This window comes from Eulemur rufifrons, chromosome 3 (genome assembly GCF_041146395.1).
Source record: "Eulemur rufifrons isolate Redbay chromosome 3, OSU_ERuf_1, whole genome shotgun sequence".
Taxonomy (NCBI): Eukaryota; Metazoa; Chordata; class Mammalia; order Primates; family Lemuridae; genus Eulemur; species Eulemur rufifrons.
Genome location: NC_090985.1, coordinates 9,001,402 through 9,021,799, shown reverse-complemented (window position 1 = coordinate 9,021,799; position 20,398 = coordinate 9,001,402). Strand labels below are relative to the sequence as shown.

The 20,398-nt window shown below is 37.7% G+C and overlaps 2 protein-coding genes across 4 annotated transcripts in view; both read left to right on the top strand.

Annotated features, from left to right (window-relative positions):
- Window positions 1–20,398, top strand: part of AGBL1 (AGBL carboxypeptidase 1) — a 439,634-nt gene that overhangs the window by 23,941 nt on the left and 395,295 nt on the right. The gene's annotated exons all lie outside the window — the stretch shown is intronic.
- LOC138381483 (tetraspanin-6-like) lies at window positions 439–1,177 on the top strand. 3 transcript variants are annotated; one of them, XM_069465754.1, is made up of 2 exons: window positions 439–544; window positions 678–1,177. In XM_069465754.1, exons 1-2 carry the CDS (start codon window positions 439–441, stop codon window positions 1,175–1,177), a joined length of 606 nt encoding a protein of 201 aa, XP_069321855.1. The 3 variants fall into 3 exon arrangements, with proteins under 3 accessions (XP_069321855.1, XP_069321854.1, XP_069321856.1); XM_069465753.1 differs by having other exon boundaries at window positions 439–589; window positions 645–1,177; XM_069465755.1 differs by lacking the exon at window positions 439–544 and having other exon boundaries at window positions 704–1,039; window positions 1,109–1,177.

Here is a 20,398-nt window from a genome sequence, read left to right as displayed (position 1 = left end):
ACAGTTTTGCTAGAGCCCAAGGACTCCAAAGGCGAAAGAGCCAGCCTTAGACCTCTGTTTCCTTGAGGTTGAAATAATTTGTTTTTGAAAATGGCCTACCCTAATCATAGTAATCACCACCACACGTGATAAAATCACATTTTACGTACCATGTTTCAGACCACATGAATCCCCCAAAGATGCTTTTCAGAGTTAATATCAAGGTCCCCCAATTAAATGATGCCGTTATGGAATTAAATAATTCAGTTGCAGAATTAAAATATAAAAGGGTAAGAGGGAAAGCAGAAAATGATCATTCTGAAACAAGATCAAGAGTCAACGAGGTGAGTTGCAGACGCTCGTAAGTTTTTGGCAGTTTCCGGGGAGACTTGGGCACTCTGCGACTCGCTCGCTCTCTTCCGATCACCCGGTGCAGTGGTGCAGGGTCTCAGGCTAGTCATGGCTTTCCTGTCTCGGAGACTGCAGACTAGACCAGTCATTACTTGTTTCAAGAGCGTCCTTCTGATCTACACTTTCATCTTGTGGATCACTGGTGGTGTCCTCCTTGCCGTTGGCATTTGGGGCAAGGTGAGCCTGGAGAATTATTTTTTTCCTTTTAAATGAGAAGGTCACCAATGTCCCTTCTTTGCTCATTGGCACGGGCACTGTCATTTTTCTTTTGGGCACCTTTGGTTGTTTTGCTACCTGCCGAGCTTCTGCATGGATGCTAAAACTGTATGCAATGTTTCTGACTCTCATTTTTTTGGTCCAACTGGTCTCTGCAATTTTAGGATTTGTTTTCATAAATGAGACTAAAGACAGCTTTAAGAATAATTATGAGAATGCTTTGAAGCAATATAGCTCTACGGGAGATTATAGAAGCAATGCAGTAGACAAGATCCAAAATACGTTGCACTGTTGTGGTATCACCGATTATAGAGATTGGACAGATACTGATTATTACTCAGAAAATGGATTTCCCGAGAGTTGCTGTAAACTTCAAGATTGTTCTCCACAGAGAGATGCAGATAAAGTAAACGATGAAGGTTGTATTGAAAAGGTGATGGCCATTATAGAGTCAAAAGTAGGAATTGTTGCAGGAATTTCCTTCGTAATTGCTTTCTGCCAGCTGTTTGGAATCTATGAAGCCTACTGCCTCTCTCTCGCCATAACAAATAACCCCTATGACATAGTGTAACCAGCATATCTGCAGGTTTACTCCTCTCCAATTTTAAGGACACTTAGGGTCCCCCCTGTGAACTACAAGATTGCCTGGATGGAAGACTGACACACTACTTACCAATAGGCTGAAAAACTACACCAATAGCCTGATTCAATTGAGATACTTGTTCAGTATGTTCTAAGTCCACCTTCTGTCTCATGCAACTTAGATAGTTGAGTCCCCATATCACTCTGAAACACTGGAAGACCTAGTAAATTGTAAACGAAGTAACACTGTGTTCCTCTTGACTTTTATTTTTCTTAGTGTGGGGCCTTGAGAAGGCACTGTGAATTTGCTATTTTGATGTAGTGCTAGAAGGTGGAAAATTGACCCCTCTGAATTTGCTATTGATGTAGTGTGATAGAAAATTGACCTCCCTGAACTGGCCCCTTTCCAGCCAAGGTTATCTGGTTTGAGTATATAATTTTCACCAAGAAGTTAAAATGTTTCATTACTCTCTGTTCTGCTGACAGGCAGAGAGTCACATTGTGTAATTTAATTCCAGTAAGTCATTGGTTGGCATCCATCATCAGAGTTGTTGGATAATGGTAACAGTCTAAGGCCTTGTGTCTAAGGCACCCAAGATGTTCTGTGATACATCAGCTTTCAGCACACACTTTACATTTCTTTTCCTCCAAATTAAGGGATTTATTATAATGTTTATATTTTCCCTATTACCTGAAAGGTTCTAGTTATTACTTTAATGGTGTCGGAATTATTGTATTTTCCTTAGGAATTTAATGGAACTTATCTTCATTAGCTTTAGCTGGTATTTCCTTATCAGGTTGATGTGACTTAATTGTCAATATTATGGTCAACTTTAACAGTCTTAGTTTTGGTTTGTGTCTTTGATTAATAAATATAAATCTTTTATACAATAAATATTGTGTTCCTCCAAAAAAAAAAAAAAAAAAAAAAAAGAGTCAACGAGGCAGAGAAACGTCGAAGTCCGCTCCTCTGATCCTGAGCACATGTGTACCCCACTGCCACCTCTTGGTAGCCGTGGGCATTACAGCTCCAGAGTGCCACATCCACAGACTGGCATGTTTTTTTAGACAGAAATTATGATGTCTTCTTGCTTATAGAGGTGCTATGTCCAAGAAACTCAAAGAAAATAGCTTTTAAAAATTCAATTTGCTATTTTTTTTCTGTTGTTTGGAGAACCCAAATATTGACTCCTTAAATTTTGTTTCTGGTGGGGATAAATAACGTTCACTCCAAGTAGCATCTTATAGGTATTCTTTTTCCGATTAGAGTTGCTGGCGGAGGCTGAAATGAGTTCATTGAACAATTAGTCATTGGGTCAATAATGATTCTGCTTTTCAAAGCAGAAATTCTCAGAGTGTATTTTGGAAGGGAATTGTTAAGAGGCCTTCGATTTTTGCCAGGGAATTTTATACACAATCTATTCTTATGTTTTTTGTTTCCAAAGGACAAAAAGCTTAAAAAGGGTGTGCCAAAATCATTTTTTTAAAAAAAGGGGATTCTAAAATAAAATATTTTTTCTCTCTCAAGGTCAGCTTCTGTCCCTGAAAATTATCCTTTAGGCAGTGCATGTAGGGTGGGACTTCATGGCTAGAACTGGTTTGTGTGTGGCCAGGCCTTGGACAATTGTCCATTCAGACATTTGTAAGAGGGGACACTTGCTATCTCCCAAGATGGGTTTGAAAATATGCATTCCAACACAAATCTCTGGACCTCATATCAGGATCAGGAAAAGGGAACAATGGAGAAATTAATGACAGTGTAAAGAATGCTCTTTCTTGCCACGAGTGCTCCAGGCTTCTCAAGCGACCATTTCAAGCGCAGTTAAATGTGAGGGTAAACCTGTTGTGGACCTGTCAAAATGCTTGTCGTGGGAGTGGCATTTTATTCTCAAGCCAATCTGCGATGAAGCCCTCTGGCTGCCACAAAGGCCCCTCAGAAGTTACTCTCACAGAGGGTATCATTCATTACTTTCAAGAATCTGGATCATCAATACTAATAAAAATGGGACATCACTTGGGAACCCAAAATGTGTTGGATGCCTTCATGTACATGGTGTTGTTTGATTTTCACATCACTGTGAAGTTGGCATTTATACCACCATTTTACAAATGAGGAAACTGAGGCTGAGAGATGTTTGGCAATATGTCCAAGATCATATGAGAATGAAGTTTAAGTCAGAGAATCTGACTCTAAATCCCACACTTTTTCCATTATACAGTGTGCACTGGTTTTTCAATTTATCCAGCCTCAGGCTATGCTTATTTCCAAAAATAATTTGAGGATCACTAGTCTATTATTGATACTGATGCTATATCAAACACAGCTAATGCACTTATGTCTGCATCTTCCTTTTGGTTTGTAAAGAAAAGCATCAAACTTGTGCTACAAACTCACACATCTCCATGAAGACCACACACATCCACATCCACAAGTCAGTTCACAAGGTCTCACATAGGATTCACCGTAAGAAAGGGTATGAGAGAATGAAAGACGATGCTTTACATTTTTAAAGTCTGATTTCTTACAAGATTTTTTTTTAAGTAGAAGAGCTATGCTTCCTTTTTCAAATGAATTCTTATATGGAATCCCAAAATACAACACAAATAATAGCTGCCTGTTGAAAGCCATAGGTAAAAATTCAGATTTCTGTTTTTTCTCTGCTCCCAGAACTCCTCCAGCCCATCCCATTCTCTGGGATACCAGGACTTGAAAGAACATGTACTGACAGCTCCCCAAACTATAGAACTTAACAGGCAGTCAGAGGTCATGGATTTGGATTCAAGAGATGGCTCCTCCTCTTTCATCGACCTTAAGCAAGTTTCTTAATATTGCTGAACCTCAATTTCCACACTTTAAAAATGTGTATCATAATGCTTGTCATGTGGGCCTGTTGAGAGATTTAAGTGGATAAGGGCCCAGAATAATGGGTTGAACCTAGCAAAACTCTACCCTTCATTCCTCATTCTTAGTTCTTCAAAAATCCCTCTCTAAAACTGTCAAGATTATATGCAGGCCACCCGTGACTAAAATTTTCACAGCTCGACCAATACACTAACTCAAGGTGTAGCTAATCCTGTCCTTTGGTTCACAAATGCAGCTATCTGCATCGACATTTGGATTCACCAAGCACTTACTCAAAAAGCTACTTCACTTTTAGATTGCTTCATCTGCCTGTGACCTCAAGCACTCAGGGATGGAAATTAAGTAAGGGTGACATCGACATGCTAGAAGTTTCAAGGTGTTTCTAATAGTTATAGTACAGAAGGCTCCAGGATGAGGAAACAATACAAAGCCTGCCTCACTGTTCCCATTTTCAACAAAAAATTTCATCCTCTAATGTGGGCGGACAGCTGTTAAAATGAAGAGGGATAAAGGACAGATGAAGATTAAATATTTTTTTAAAAAATTTTTAATGGTAAAATTAAAAAAATCACACATCAAAGAAATAGGGAACTGGATGAATTGGTAGAATGTAAAATGATGATAATTTAATTGTCTTCTATATGGGATGGATTAGCAATTATTTTTATGGCCCGTCCTCAAACTTTGTGCTTGAATAAATTCTCTTTAAACTAAAACAAACAAACAAAAAAAATTATTTTTAAAAAGTCTGTTACAAGTTTCCTATTTTCTTTTTTAAAAAAAGTAATGTAAAATATATAATGAATGTTTCTTGTAATTCTACTCTCCAGCAATAACTTCTTTGAATAGTTCCACGTAATGCTTTCAAATTATTTTATGCATGCATCAACATGCATATATTTTAATATATATTATTACTCTTATGATCTTACAAAAACAGGAATGTTCTAAAGCTATTCTTCTACTGCACTTTTTATTTAAAGATGCATCATGAATGCTTTCTGAGTTAGGTCATAAACATCTCTTGTATCTTTTTTTTTAATTGAAGTAAAATTCACATAAAAAATAACCATTTTAAAATATAATTTAGTGATATTTAATACATTCACAATGTTGTGTAACCACCACCTCTATCTAGTTTCAAATCATTTTTGTCACCTTAAAAAGGGAACTCCATATCCATTAAATAATCACTCCCTTTTCCTGTCCCCTCCTCTTACCTCCCCTGGCCTCTGGCAGCCACTAATCTGCTTTCTGTCTCTATATATTTACCTGCTCTGGATATTTAATGTAAATGGAATCATCTAACATATGGCCTTTTTGTCTAGCTTTTTCACTTAGTATGCTGTTTTCAAGGTTCATCCACAATGTAGCATGTATTAATGCTTCATTCCTTCTTATGGCTGATTAATATCCCACTATATGGATACAACACATTTTGTGCATCCATTTATCAGTTGATGAAGACTTGGGCTATTTTTACCTTTTTGACTATCATGAATGGTTCTCCTATGAATGTGCGTATATGTGTATTTGTTTGAGTACCTTTTTTGTTTTTGCTATATACCTAGGAGTGGAATTGCTGGGTTATAAGTTAATTCCATGATTAGCTATTTGAGAAACTACCAAACTCTTCTACAGTAACTGCACCATTTTATATTCCCACCAGCAATGTAAGAGGGTTCCAACAATTTCTCCATGTCCTTGCCAATGCTAGTTATATTCCTCTTTTTAATTTTTTATTAGAGTCATTTTAGTCTGTGTGAAGTGGTATCTCCTTGTGGTTTTGATATGCATTCCCCTAATGACTAATGATGTTGAGCATTTTTCATGTGCTTATTGGTCACTTGCGCATCTTTTTTGGAGAATTCAATTCCTTTGCCCATTTTTTAATTGGGATGTTTGTCTTTTTGTTGTTGATCCTACCAAACTTTTAAAATGTATGCACAGTATTCAATGGTGGACTCAACTTTTATTCCAATGTAAAAAGCATCATTTCTATGAAAAAGAGGGGTAGACGTTGGGTAGAAGAAGGAACAAAAGTTCACTCTATTAGGAAAACATGTAAGGCAAGATTCTCCGGGGAGTCCTGGGGCAAGTTTCCCATGACCTTGTGGAACAATAACTCTGAACCCCAAACTCGTCATTTTTACCTAATATTTTTCTTTCCCTAGATGGAAAGTCATTATACACGGCTATTGGGGAGAGGTGAGCGGAGTGGGGGAAATGAACATCTAGGATTGGGGATTTCTGTTGGGTTCCGTCCTCTCTCAGAGGCATGATTGAAAGCCCAAGGGTTCCTCCTATGTGGTTAGTACATCATTTTACCCGTGTGAAATGAACTCTGTCACCAGATTTTTAAATAAATTCCAAAAGAAAGGGTGAGCATCTATTCCAGTGTGACTGTGACGATCCCAGTTTTGCACTGAAAAATCTTGTGTCCTGAGAAACCCCTCTGTGAGATGTGAAAACCCTGGTTTTGAATGATAGGTATTGGAAGTTTGGGGTAAAATACAAAACTCATATGGTAACCCCCCAAACTAGGGGCTGAAAGCAATGTCGTATTTAGTGTCAAATGGATAGGGCGTAGACGGATAAATGGATACCTTCTGTGGTTGCCATTGTGCCCTCTGACCGCTGATGTTGGCAACATGATTTGTGGCTCACAGTAATGGACTATCCATTGTCACACCGCTCTGAGGGATATAATTGAAGTGCACAACTTAAGTGCATGATAATGGCGAACATTAGCAGTCTATGTTTGTTCGTTTAAATTAAACATTGTGCTTATTGTGACCAGGTTTTCTAAGAGTTCAGATAACAAAAATGAGAATGACCGCCACACCAGTGCCAGCCTCACTGGACAGGAAGGCTAAATGGCTGGGTAACGTTAATGACAGGTGGAAGGACACACACAACGGGTGTAAGGAAGTGAATGACAAAAACCAAGTGTACTGCACGATGTGCAGAAAAGAATTTGGGATCGGGAATGCCAGAGAGGGAGATGTGAAAGCACACGTGGAGACAGAATCTCACAAGTCTGGGATGAGACAGGCAAGTACTTCTAAGATAAATTTTTTTTCATCTCCCCAAACATGTCAATGCTCAGTTGCACACAGTGGCTGCTGAATTAGCCTGGGCATGGGCCTGAATGAACACACAGGGGTCACATCCTTTCTTTGATGTTCTGTGAAACTGAGTAAAGTTACATTTCCTGATTTAGAGGTTGCAGTGAAAATACCCAGTGCTTGAAAAAAAGGGAAATTTTTTTTAATGTACCACATGTTTTATAATGCATATGAATTGAATTGTCACATTTTTAAAAACCAGAATCTTAAAGAGTACATTTATGAGTATACGAAATGCCTTTGAATGTCACAACCTAATTTATTTATTTATCTTTGTGAATTGAACCGATTTTTTTTTCCTGCTTTTTACTACCAATTGGTAGTTCTTTCTTTTTTAGAAATATTTTGTTTTCAAAATATTAAGGGGGTACAAGTGTTTTTGTTACATGGATGAATTTTGTAATGCTGAAGTTAGGACTTTTAGTGTGCTGGGCCCCAGAATAGTATATATTGTACACAATAGGTAAGTTTTTATCCCTCGCTCCCCTCTCAGCCTCCCCCTTCTCAGTTTCCAGTGTCCCTTACCCCACTTAATGACCGTGTGTACCAGTCGTTTAGCTCCTACTTACTAGTGAGAACTGCTGAAAAAGGGTGTGATTTGCTTTTCTGTGGTATTGAGGCTTTCCTAATAAAAGTTATTGATCACTTTTAAGTTTCCTTAAAACATCCAGAAGCAATTAATAGTATTTTTGACTTTGTAAAATTGAAAGGAGATAACTTCTTAGACATGTGCTTTACAAGATGGTATATCTTGATACGTTGCTGCTGGCCTTAGAAAAGAGTCTGAAACTTTGGCCTGCTGTAAAATATTTTTAAAGTATGAGACAAGAAGAATCTCCTTGTCTGATTTGTAAATACATGGAGGTTGAGAGTGGGGAAAAGGATTGCTGTAAAGCAGGGATGTACATGCTGTTTCTACAAAGCTGTTTGGTGATCTTTGAAGAGAGATTATGGATCTAAGGAAAGGATGTACTGACTGTGCTTGAATCGTTCTAGGTTGTGATAAACACTTACATGGGAAAAAAAAAAAGACTCGACTTTTGGAAATAAGACTGCTTCAGTCAAAGCATGTCAATAGAAAAGGACAGCTAAATTAAACAAGATTTTCTCAATTTATTTACTAAAACTGTAACTTATTTGGAATGCAATTTTGATTTCATAAGTTCACATTATTTCTGTGCTTTACAACCATTTTCCCTGAGATAGGTTCAATGTTGGAGTGTTTTAAAACAATGGCCATTTTAGACATGGAGAACTCTGGTATAAATTTAAAGATGTGAAGGACCCATGGACAGCCAGCCAGCTGGTCTACCATAATAAGCCTGTAGATGCAAAGTGGATGAGCATTTTTGGAAACTAATTCTTGCTTGTCCAAAAACTTGCTGTTGCAAGTAAGTAAAATAGTAAGCATTCCATGCTCAAATACTTTTGTGTAGGGAACAGATATCACCTTGACTTCACCAGGCTGACACCAGGAACCAGTGTAATGTAGGCTCGGTGAGCTGCAAGACAAAGTGATTTTACATTTGACCATATTCAGTTTTGCCACTATATAAAAGAAAAAAAGGATGTCCTAAAGGGTGCAGACATTTCAGAGAAGTATCATTAGAGAAGTAAATAGAAAGATTAAGATTATCCTACTGTATCATGAAACTGAAAATATCTTGTTATTGTTATTTTTATTACATATAGATAATATGTTTAATTAGTCCTATTACAGTTGTTCTCTTTTTAAAAAGTCTTATGTATCTTAAGAACATACATTAATATAGCACAATGCATATGTAGTATAACTCTTCAATATACAATAGTTTTAAAAGATTTAAATAAGTTGCTTTTTTAAAGAGCAGAAAGATATAAAAATATCATTACATTATTTGTTTAGACTATTAGTTACTATGAATTACTACTTTTAGTCTTATTTTTTGTTTAAATATTAGCATTTATATAACAGAAAAGTAAATAAGGAATAATATGTTATTTCCCATAAACATCTGTTCTTCATATTTTTATTTATTTACACATAATAACATATGTGTATAATTTTTTTTATTTCAGAGTATTATGGGGGTACAAATGCTTTGGTTATATAAATTGCCTTTTCACTGCCCACCAAGTGTGCCCATCCCACAGACAGAGTGCACCCCATCCATTAGGTGTGGATTTACCCATCCCCTCCTCCTCCTACACCTGCCCGACACCCTGTGAATGTTACTACCATATGTGCACGCTAGGGTTGATCAATTAGTGCCAATTTAGTGGTGAGTACAAATGGTGTTTTTTTGTCCATTCTTGTAATACTTCACTTAGAAGAATGGACTCCAGCTCCATCCAGGATAATACACTAGATAGTCAATCATTTTTTTTTTTTATGGCTGAGTAGTACTCCATGGTATACAATATACCACATTTTATTAATCCACTCATGTATTGATGGGCACTTGGGTTTTCTCCACATCTTTGCAATTGTGAATTGTGCTGCTATAAACATACAAGTTCAGATGTCTTTTTAATAGAATGTCTTTTTTTCCTTTGGGTAGATACCCAGTAGTAGGATTGCTGGATCAAATGCTAGTTCTATTTTTAGTTCTTTGAGGCATCGCCATACTACTTTCCACAGAGGTTGCACTAGTTTGCAGTCCCACCAGCAGTGGATGAGTGTTCCTATCTCTCCACATCCATGTCAACATTTGTCATTTTGGGACTTTTTGAAAAAAGCCATTCTCACTGGAGTTAAGTGATATCTTGTGGTTTTGATTTGCATTTCCCTGCTGATTAGAGATGTTGAGAATTTTTCATATGTTTGTTGGCCATTAGTCTGTCTTCTTTTGAAAAGTTTCTGTTCATGTCCTTTGCCTACTTTTTCATATATATTTTTTGTTTGTTTGGTAGGGCTGTGTCTTCAGTTGACTTTCTAAAAACGTTGGAATTCTACCTAGGTAAATGCAGCACAACCAGCTCCAGGCCAACCTGGCTCCCTCCTCCCCTCCTCCAGGTTGTGTAAAAGCAGATATAACTTACTCAGACTGTGCACAAACAGGTATAACTTACAAAACCCACATACCTCCGGCTGAACATCTGAGGGGATGGTCATCAGGTATCAAATCATGTGGGAATTGACTAATGGATAATTCAACTACATTTATGTGGAAGGAATAAAATACATAGAAAGAACTGTCCTAGTTAATATAGAAAGTAACAGTGTGGGGGAAAACATCTCTAAAAGTTCTAAATAAGCAGGCATACAAAAGACAGATGAAGAATTTAAGCTGCGGAAAATATTACCCAAGAAACGAATAAAAATTCCCTACAACTGCTTTGTAGTGTAGAAGACTTTAATGAGATCATGAATTCAGTGACTCAAGAGACCAAAGATAAGATGCCAAAACAACAGAATGAGCTGAAAAGGAAGATAACTGAAGAAGAAAAAAAACAAGAACGCAAATTCTGCTTTTAAATGAAATTAACAGCATAGAACAGAATAGATACAACAGAAAAGATAATTCATGACTTAGAGCAAAGGCTTGTAACGATAACCTTGAATACAGAAAAAATAGTCAGAAATTAATGCAACTGGAATGATAATAATTGATAAGAAGGCCAGGGATTATGCTATCTAAGAATAATCGGTCTTTGTTAACCAGAAAGTGAAAGAAATGTAACTGTTGTTAATGACAGAAAACCCTCATACAGTGGCCTCAGAAATACTGGGCCGAGCATCCTGGGATTAGCAGCATAGCAAACCCGTACCATCGGGGATCAGGCTCTTTCTATTAGTACCGTCTTCCTCCACCATCCTCAGCATGTACTTACTGTGCCTTCATGTGCTTCTTCCATATTCCAGGTAGAAATATGTATACATTTATATGCAAATCTAGTAGAGCTTGAAAACATTCTCTATTTTAAAGTTTACTTTGCCTGCCTCTGCTGTAAACTTCTCTATGTCACTTTTGAAGTTCATGTATGTTGGGAAACCACACCTCCATTATTACCTAATATTGGGGGAGTAATGAATTTTATTTATAATAAAATGTAAATATTGTTAAATTTACATTTTATAAATTGCTTTCTACTAATGAGAGTTTGTCTTTTTATATCTCATTGGCCAGATACATGTCAAGTGGCCTCACCTAAATTCAGAGGAGTCTAGAAAGATATTCTAGTTCTTCATTCTTCATAGTCGAGGAAGGCAAGATAAAGAGGATACTGACGGCTTTTGGGAGGTCAATCCAGAGCCATCTACCAAAACAAGAAGTTCATAGGCATTGTCTAAATTCGATAAGTCAAGAAGTAGCACTATCAGGATATTATTTATAAGGATAGAAATAAATACTAGAATAAATAGAAAATTTGAAGAGTTTGCTTTTGGGGGGGCAAGACTTGAATATATACAGAAGTATGGCATTAATTGCTATTTTCCACATAAGTTTAAATTTTATCTGAATTTATAACCATGCACTTGTATTTCTATCATTCAAAAATGCAAATATATTTTGGAAAAAATAGAAGAAAAGGAAATAGACAAAATCATTAACTGACTTCCCTGTTCAATTTCTCATCCCTCATCCTCATAAAAGAAAAAACACAAACAAAAATTGAAAACAAAAAATGTTTCTGTAAGTAAAATTCTAACTGAATACATTGCTAGGATTTAATTATGTGCATTTAAAATTCAAGATAACCACTAGAACATATTAAAAAATGACTACTTTTAAATCTAGAGTGAAAAAATGAAGCAAAGAAATTTTAATCACCAAAAGGCAGGCGAGGAAATAAAAAAGGCTTGAAAGAATGCACTGCAGGGGAAAAACACGAAAGATAGCTGACGTTCAAACACATCACAACAAACATGAATAGGTTAAACTTAACAATGATAACAGATTTTTTTAAAGCCAGGTATATAATATTTACAGGTGACATTCTGAAAACAAAATGACACCAGAAGTTGGAAATAAAGACATGGAACGAACAGGTGGATCAAGGGAACGCTAATGACAGCAGTGACAGCAACGGCATCCACAGCAGCCACAGAACAATAGACAGAAATGATATTCGTATCCGATACAACAGAAATCAAGGCAAAAGCATTAAAGGGACAAAGGAATAATTTACACTGAAAATAAGAATACATCAAGAAAATATAATTATTAATTTTTCTGCACCTTACAATAAGCTGCAAAGCATATAAGATGAATACGTGGATGTCGATTGCATTACCACTCACCACAAATAATCAATTAGAAACTATTATTGAAAAAAGAGATTTTACTTCAAATTGTAATAAAATTGTAAAACACCTGACCTGGTAGCCACCTCTGCAATAAAGATGTACCTGTCACAGGAATGAGCGGGCTTCATCTTTGGTCCAGGTTGGGCTCCCCTTTGCACAGTGCTTCTAGGGAATGTGTCAGTGTTTGTTCATGCAATTCTTATTTGTCTCTGATTCCAGTGGGACCAATCTTCTTCTAGATTTATTAATATATTCAATCCACTTATACACAAATCTTGTTGGGCTAGAAAACATCTCTTTTTCAAAGATCACTGCATGTCTGTGCTGTAAACCTTTCTGTTAATTTTAAAGCTTATAAAATGTTGGGAAACCTTACCTCCATTATTCCTAACATTAGGGAAGTTATTTATTTATAATAAAATGTAAATATTGTGAATTTATAAATACATAATAAAACCGTTTTATACTTATATAATAAGGTACATATAATTTTAATATTATGTATAATTATATATAATATTTTATTATATATTTATATAAATATATTACAGATATTAATGTTTTCAATAAATATATATATAAATAGTAAAATATAAATTTTATGAGTTTAATTTACATAGTTTAGAAACTAAAGCAATAACGAAATATGCACACGTGTGTGATACACACACATACATTTTGTCTATCACATGGGCCATTCTGAAAAAATGATAAGCTGAGTTTTGATGGGAGTGTGGTTAAACGGGTCCGTTCATACACTGAAGTTGCCAATATGAATTAAAAGTTTAATTCCTTTGACCTAGGAATTTTACTTTTAAAACTTTTTTTAAAGAAATCGTCAGAGATTTATAAGCATGGATGTTTGTGACCACATTGTTTCTAAATAATAGAAGATTAGAAATAACTTAAAAATTGAATGATAGAGTGTGGAAACAATGGTAGATACATAACATTAAATACTATGCAGTCATTAAAAATCATTTTAGGAAAAAATTTGCAATGCATAGGACAATGCTGAAAATATGTTACTATTATTAGGTAAGAAATGCAGATACAGGTGATAAAACTGTGTATAGTATGGTCAGTAATATATTTAAGCACATGTATACACACACACATGTAATATTCTCATTTAGCAATCTGTCCACTATCCATCCATTCCATTAGAGTCTCTCTCTTTTGAAAGCTGGTAAGATAAACACCGAAAAGATTTTAATTCTGTCACATTCTTTTTAGTTAAAAAAAATATTTTTATCTTAAAATATTTAATGTTGTATATTTTGTAAAGATAAATAATTATGAATGCAGGAACAATATCACCTTGATTTATTAGAAAATATGATCATACCAACTACCGTGATGAGTATTGAACCCTCTTTACCCCAGATGGGAATACTTTCCCTGGATCTATTCAGAGATGTTACTGAAAGGAAGGTGAATTTATTCTTTATTATTGCTCAGCTTCCCAAAAGCATTCAGTTCCCAAGAGAGAAAAGAACAGGATGAATCTAATGGTATTAGGGTAGAGGCACAAAAACGAAGGCCAAACAATATGATTATAGAAATGGGAGAGTGTGGTCTCTTGGGTCAAGAATTTTTCTTTTTGTTGGGAATTGAAATGATGTACTAGAACCTATTTAGCCATTTTTCCCAATTAGAAGGTGGCAACTGAAGATGTCACTCTGGCGCACAATGTGTCTTTTTCTGATCTTGACTCTGCTGTCCACTTGAGTTGGAACCACCTCTTCATTCCGAGTAGCTTTCGCTTCATGCCAGGCTTGGGGTGCTTGAGGCTTACTCGCAGGTGTGGAGTCGGGGACTGGATGTGCGAGTCTCTTATTCAGGGCTCTGGGAAACCTTCACAGCTTGGAGAAGTGGTTGGACATTGGAATAAGGGATCGTGTTTTTTAACGCAGTGAAAACCAGTGTGTAGAGACGAGTGTCTAAAGCGCTCTCTCAAGGTTTCCCACGGTGTAAGTCACTCCTTCAGCCAAATTGTCAAGGCAGTTCAGAACCTTTTAATTCTGGAATATTTTCTATGTTTATTCTAACCATACTCAACATTCCTAAACATAAAAGCTATTTGTATTAACAGTCACACTAATTGGAAGTGACAGACCCATTCTGGCCAGGCCATCGGACCAAGGGAGAGGTGCAGTGGAGCGTCACCGGCGTCCACTTCCAAGTCCTCTGCCTGGGAACGAGACTGCCAGGTGTGAGGTAGAATCGCTGTGGAGCAACACATTCTCCTGCGAGGAAGTCTGTCCTGATACTGGCTCTCGACTTCACATTTTTTATTTCTTCCTTTTACTCCTACTCACATCCTGTTGGAACAATTCATTTTGTTCTTATCCTGTTCTGGGGTTTGCTTCTGAGCGCAGACCAGAAGTACATCTGCACTTTCTCAGAGAACTCATCGTTTGGCTGGGTCGCTTCATAATTAGATTTTTCAAAAACTTCTCTCCTCATATATCAATAATTCCACTCCCTTCATCATCGTCCTCGGTGTTCTCCATTATCCTACTCATTTGTCAAGCTGTCTGGGTCTGTGCTTCACAAAGAAAGAGTGATGGGTACTAATAGGGTGCAATGTCTACATTAATGGCTGTGGTCTTGGAATCTTTTCTCCCACGTTTTCCCTTTTGCTCCCCACTTGCCCTGCTAGATTATATTAATAGCATTGTCTTCAGTGTCTGATCCAGAGCACTGTTCAATGTACTGTACTTTAGGATTTCTGTGATGATGATTTTAGAAGTAGAGCATTCTGGAAATCCATGCTCTCTCTGCTTGTGTCCCTGTGTACTGGAAGAACTGACTTCTTGAAGCACTAACTACTTCTGTAACTAATTAACCTATGATAACCTTGGTGATACCCAGCAGACAAAGTGAATCATGGAACGAATTCCTGGTCCTGTGTTGGGGTGTTAGGATGAGAGGAAGATGGGCCAGTACTTGGGCACGGAGCTGTTAGCTCTCCTTCCCAGCGGGAGTGGCAGAGCCCTAAAATTTACACTGCGGTGATTTAATCATGGTCCCAACCCCATCAAACTGGACATGAAAGGAACAAGCTAGCAAGGTCTTGGGCAAAAGACACATATAAGGAAAGATATATATTTCTATAGTTTGTCATTTAGGTCTTCCTGGTGAACCTGATACAAATATTCTGTCTTTGACATGTTCTCTTCCACTTGTAGACACTATTTTATGATGAGTATAAATTTATTCTTTTATTACACTCACTAAGCATGAGTGATTTACTTCTTCAACTGATCTATGAGGGTTTTTAAATGCCTCATTCACTCATGTATTCATTCTTCATTATACGTTTACTGAGAGCTTACTATAGGCTGAGTACCTCGTGGGTATGTAGAAACAGATAACGGTCTCCGTCCTTACGGGTTTTATAGATTAATAGGAAAGACAGATGTTAATCATAACATCCCACAAGTACTTGTAGAATCGCAGTGGTAACTGCTGGTTGAAGTGTTCCTAGGTGAAGAGGATGTGTGTAGGGTGTTTGGAGCTCTCATTGGTTGAATTTGCTTGTGGTCATCCTGGACCCACTTAGACACACAGGTACAAGTGTGCCCTTGCTGTGACTGCTCTGAAGGTGAGGTCATGGGGTAGTGACTATTTTTCATAGGGTTTGGTAGTTTTATTTGCACTTAATACCATTTAACATTGTTTAGTTCATCACACTCAGGAAATGAAAAACCCCCAAACTTAATTCCCTACCAAAATAATGGCTAGAAAAATTTTAAAAATTACATATGTCTTACACCTTCTTGAAAGCCTACAAATCATCTGTCTTGCTGGGATCCCAGGTCTTCAGATTAAAGTGAAATTTGACCCCAAATCTGATGGGAAGTCCAGTATCCCTTCACTCTAGTGTTTACCAATAAATGCCAACTGGCAAGTTTCACTGAAGACTTGGGGCAACAGGTGGCTGTGATGGTGATTAAACCACACAACAGTATAGCCAAAAAAGTTGATATTGGCTATTCAAGATTTCAAAAGTCCCTCAGGAATTTCCTCCCTTAGGGAATTTTTGCTGTTTTTCCTTCAACTCTGGTTCAGCCATTTGCCCATATTTCTAAGTCTATCCCAGTTATGCCCTGGGGGTGTCTTTCAGCAGCTGTCTTCTTTTGTCAAGGATAATAAGACTTACTGAAGAGAAAATAAAAGGATTCCCTGATCAAATAAATTTGGGGAGCTCTCATTCAAACACCATAAGGTGTTTTTCTAACCACAGGATGTCTTAGATTTTTTAACACACTAATATAGGCTGCAATATTTTTTTTTTTTTGGAGACAGAGCTTTGCTCTCTGTTCCCTGGGCTAGAGTGCCGTGGTGTCAGTCTAGCTCACTTCAACCTCACGCTCCTGGGCTCAAGTGATCCTCCTCCCTCAGCCTCCCGAGTGGCTGGGACTATAGGTGTGCACCACCACGCCCAGCTAATTTTTCTATTTTTTGTAGAGACAGAGTCTTGCTCTTGCTCAGACTGGTCTTGACCTCCTGACCTCAAGCAATACTGCCGCCTCAGTTTCCCAGAGTGCTAGGATTACAGGCGTGAGCTACCGCGCCCAGCCTATGTTGCAAATTTTTTTTTTTTTTTTTTTTTTTTGAGACAGAGTCTTGCTCTGTTGCCCGGGCTAGAGTGAGTGCTGTGGCGTCAGCCTAGCTCACAGCAACCTCAAACTCCTGGGTTCAAGCAATCCTTCTGCCTCAGCCTCCCGAGTAGTTGGGACTACAGGCATGCACCACCGTGCTTGGCTAATTTTTCTCTATATATTTTTAGCTATCCATATAATTTCTTTCTATTTTTAGTAGAGACAGGGTCTCGCTCTTGCTCAGGCTGGTCTCGAACTCCTAAGCTCAAACAATCCACCTGTCTCAGCTTCCCAGAGTGCTAGGATTACAGGCATGAGCTACTGCGCCCTGCCTATGTTGCAAATTTTTAAAAGAGTGATTTTAAAAAGTCTTTTAAAGATCTATTTTAAATATTTCTGAGAAATTGTACCATTATGATGACTTTGGCTATACATAGCATATACTCTGACCTAAATGATTTGAGCAACAAGAATCCTCATTGTCTCATGTAACTGAGCACAGATATAGGATGGACTTCAGGGTTGGTTGATTCGGTGGCTCCATGACGGCATCAAGGGCCCAGGCTTTTTCCACCTTTGTCTCTGCCACACGCAGTGTTGACTTCATCCTCAGATGGTAGCAGGATGGCTGCAGTAGGTCTAGGCCCCAGCTCTAGCATGGCCGTGTGCTTAAGAAGAGGAGTGACCATTTGTTCCTAGAGCTCCTTCTTAGGTGAGAAGAGCTTTATTCCGGAATCCCTCAAGAGACCGTCTCTCATACATCTTTGGCCAGAATTGGTTATTAGCCTTATCCCTAAATTAATCAACAGCAAGGAGAATGGATGAGCTCTCCTTTAAGCACCTGGATATACACGGAATGGGTAGATACCTGCACAAAATCGAGTTTCTGCTTAGAAGGAGCTATGTGGAATTAAGTGCTGGGCAGGCTGATCATAATGTTTGCTAAAGAAACACGTTGCTATGGACTGAGTTGGTCCCTCCAAAATACACATGTTGAAGCCATATCCCCCAGTGTTAGCTGGAAATAGGGTCTTTAGGAGATAATTAAGGTTAAATGAAATCATAAGGCTGGGATCCTTTAAGCCTAGTGGTCTTAGAATAAGAGGAAGAGCTCTCTCTCTTTCTCTCTCTCCACCCCCAGACTGAGGAAAGAACAGCAGGGCTATTTGGCTAAAAATATTAGCTATTTTTTAATGAAAGGGAGGAATGACCTCAAAGATGATTCAGAGATTATCAGGACTGCCACTCACCCCACAGTCTGAGAGTACACTGGTCCCGGGGCAAGGCTGCCTCCACCTTGGGTTCAAAGCGCACAGTCATGAAGTCATTGCCCTGATTTCAGCAGGCCAGGCCACCTACTTCTGAGTCTTGGGGGCAGGACCCTTACCTGGCAGAGCCACGATGTGGCAGAGCATCGAGCCTTAATATCTAATGGAATTTGCCTTGCTAGGTTTGGGACATGCTTGGGACTTGTCACCCTTTCTTCTTTCTGATTTCTCCCTTTTGGCATGGAAATGTCTGTCTTATGCCTGTCCTACCACTGTATTTTGAAAGCGCATAAGTTGTCTGGTCTCACGGATTCATAGTTGGAGAGGAATTTTTGCCTCAGAATGAATTGTATTCTGAGTCTCAGCCGTACCTGATTTAGGCAATATTTAGATGAGACTTTGGACTTTAGATTTTAGTGCTGATGCTAAAATGAATTAAGGCTTTATGGATGTATTTTGCATGAGAGAAGGACATGAATTTTGGGGAGCCAGGGGCGGAATAGTGTCCACCTAAAATTCTTATGTTGATGCTCTAACTCTCAATGTGATTGTATTAGGAGATAAGGTCTTCAGGAGGTAATTAAGCTTAAATGAGGTCATAAGGATGAGATGTTAATCACACAGGACTGGTGGCCTTTATGTATGCACTGAGGGAAGGTCATGTAAGAACATAGCGACAAGGTGGCATCTGCCAACCAGGGAGGGAGCCCTCAACAGAAACTAACCCTGCCAGACCCTAATATGGGACTTCTAGCCTCCAGAACTGTGACTAAATAAATTTCTATTGCTTAATCCATCCAGTCTTGATATTTTATTATGGTTACCAGAGCACACTAATACCTACATCAATGTGATAAGACATTAAAATAATATAGAAGTTTCTAGAAAAAAAGATGAAATTGTTCCACCTTTATGCCAATTCTAGCCCTGGAGAGTGAGTGCTGCTCAAAACAATTTGTGGCGTACCTTTCTAGTCTTTTTCAGACTTACCAAATGCATGTGTGTATATACACTTATCATTGTATACCCATACTTTTCTGTTTACTTTTTGCTTTTTAACATTGATATTTTATTTATTGTGATGCAAGTTGTTTACTTCCATTCAACAACACATATATCCCTACCTCATTCTTGATAAAAGTTGCGTAGATACAGTGTGCAGATGTATTATTACCTCGATCCTTTCAGCATGGGAGAACATTGCGTGAAGTGGTTCCTACACTTACCTGAACGTGGAATGTCTTCTGGTTTTGTATTCAGCAGAACACACTTTTGAACCTGCTGATCTAGAACTACAGGTTCTCTGTGTCTGTTGCCTTAAAAGAAGACTTTGAGTTTTGAAGACCTTTGACTATGTAGTCACGGCAGAATATAGTTGGTTGATAGTTCTCAAAAGACATGTTAACACAGGATGCTACTTAGTAGCCATGCACTCGCTAGGCATCATCTGGTCCCTGTGCAGCAAAAATGCTAACTTCCCATTTTTTAGGAGACCAAGTACTTTGTTCTTTCATTCATGAAAGAATTGTACTGCTATGGAAATTGTGACATCACTCATCAGCTGCCTTATTACATCTTGGATGAACTCTCCTAGCTATGTGGCTTGAATAGAGTCAATCTGACTAATGAATTTACTGGCAGGATTTTGGCAACATAGAAGGTTCTGGCCTCCCTAGAAAAGTTTGTAAAATCTGCCTAGTGTTTACAAGAAAAATTATTTCTCATAATTTATATTATTTTAATCTAATTTTATTTATCAACAGATACTCTGCAAATGTACAAAACCCACCCTAGTAAAGCTATTTAATCTCTATACCCATTTAATCCTATTAATGAGGTGGCTAAAATAAACATGGGTGATTCTAACATGCCTGGGAGTTTACATAACTGTCTTGTTTGCAAGAGCCAAGATACTGTTGTGTTTATCGTTGGGGATTGGATTGATTTCCAACAGAAAGATTATTCTGTGAATCCAATTTCCACACAAGTGCTCTTAATTGTTATACACATATCTCAGTTTGTTGACTCAATTGTTTGAAGGTCTAGATGCTGTATTTTAGAAGATTTGTCAATTTAATTTTTAAAAAGTGAAGCAATTTAATTTTTTACTT

Coding starts and splice junctions, on each gene's coding strand:
- LOC138381483 (XM_069465753.1), top strand. CDS start 439: ATGGCTTTCCTGTCTCGGAGACTGCAGACTAGACCAGTCATTACTTGT. Junction 590..644: donor GAGCCTGGAGAATTATTTTT/TTCCTTTTAAAT, acceptor TTGGCACGGGCA/CTGTCATTTTTCTTTTGGGC.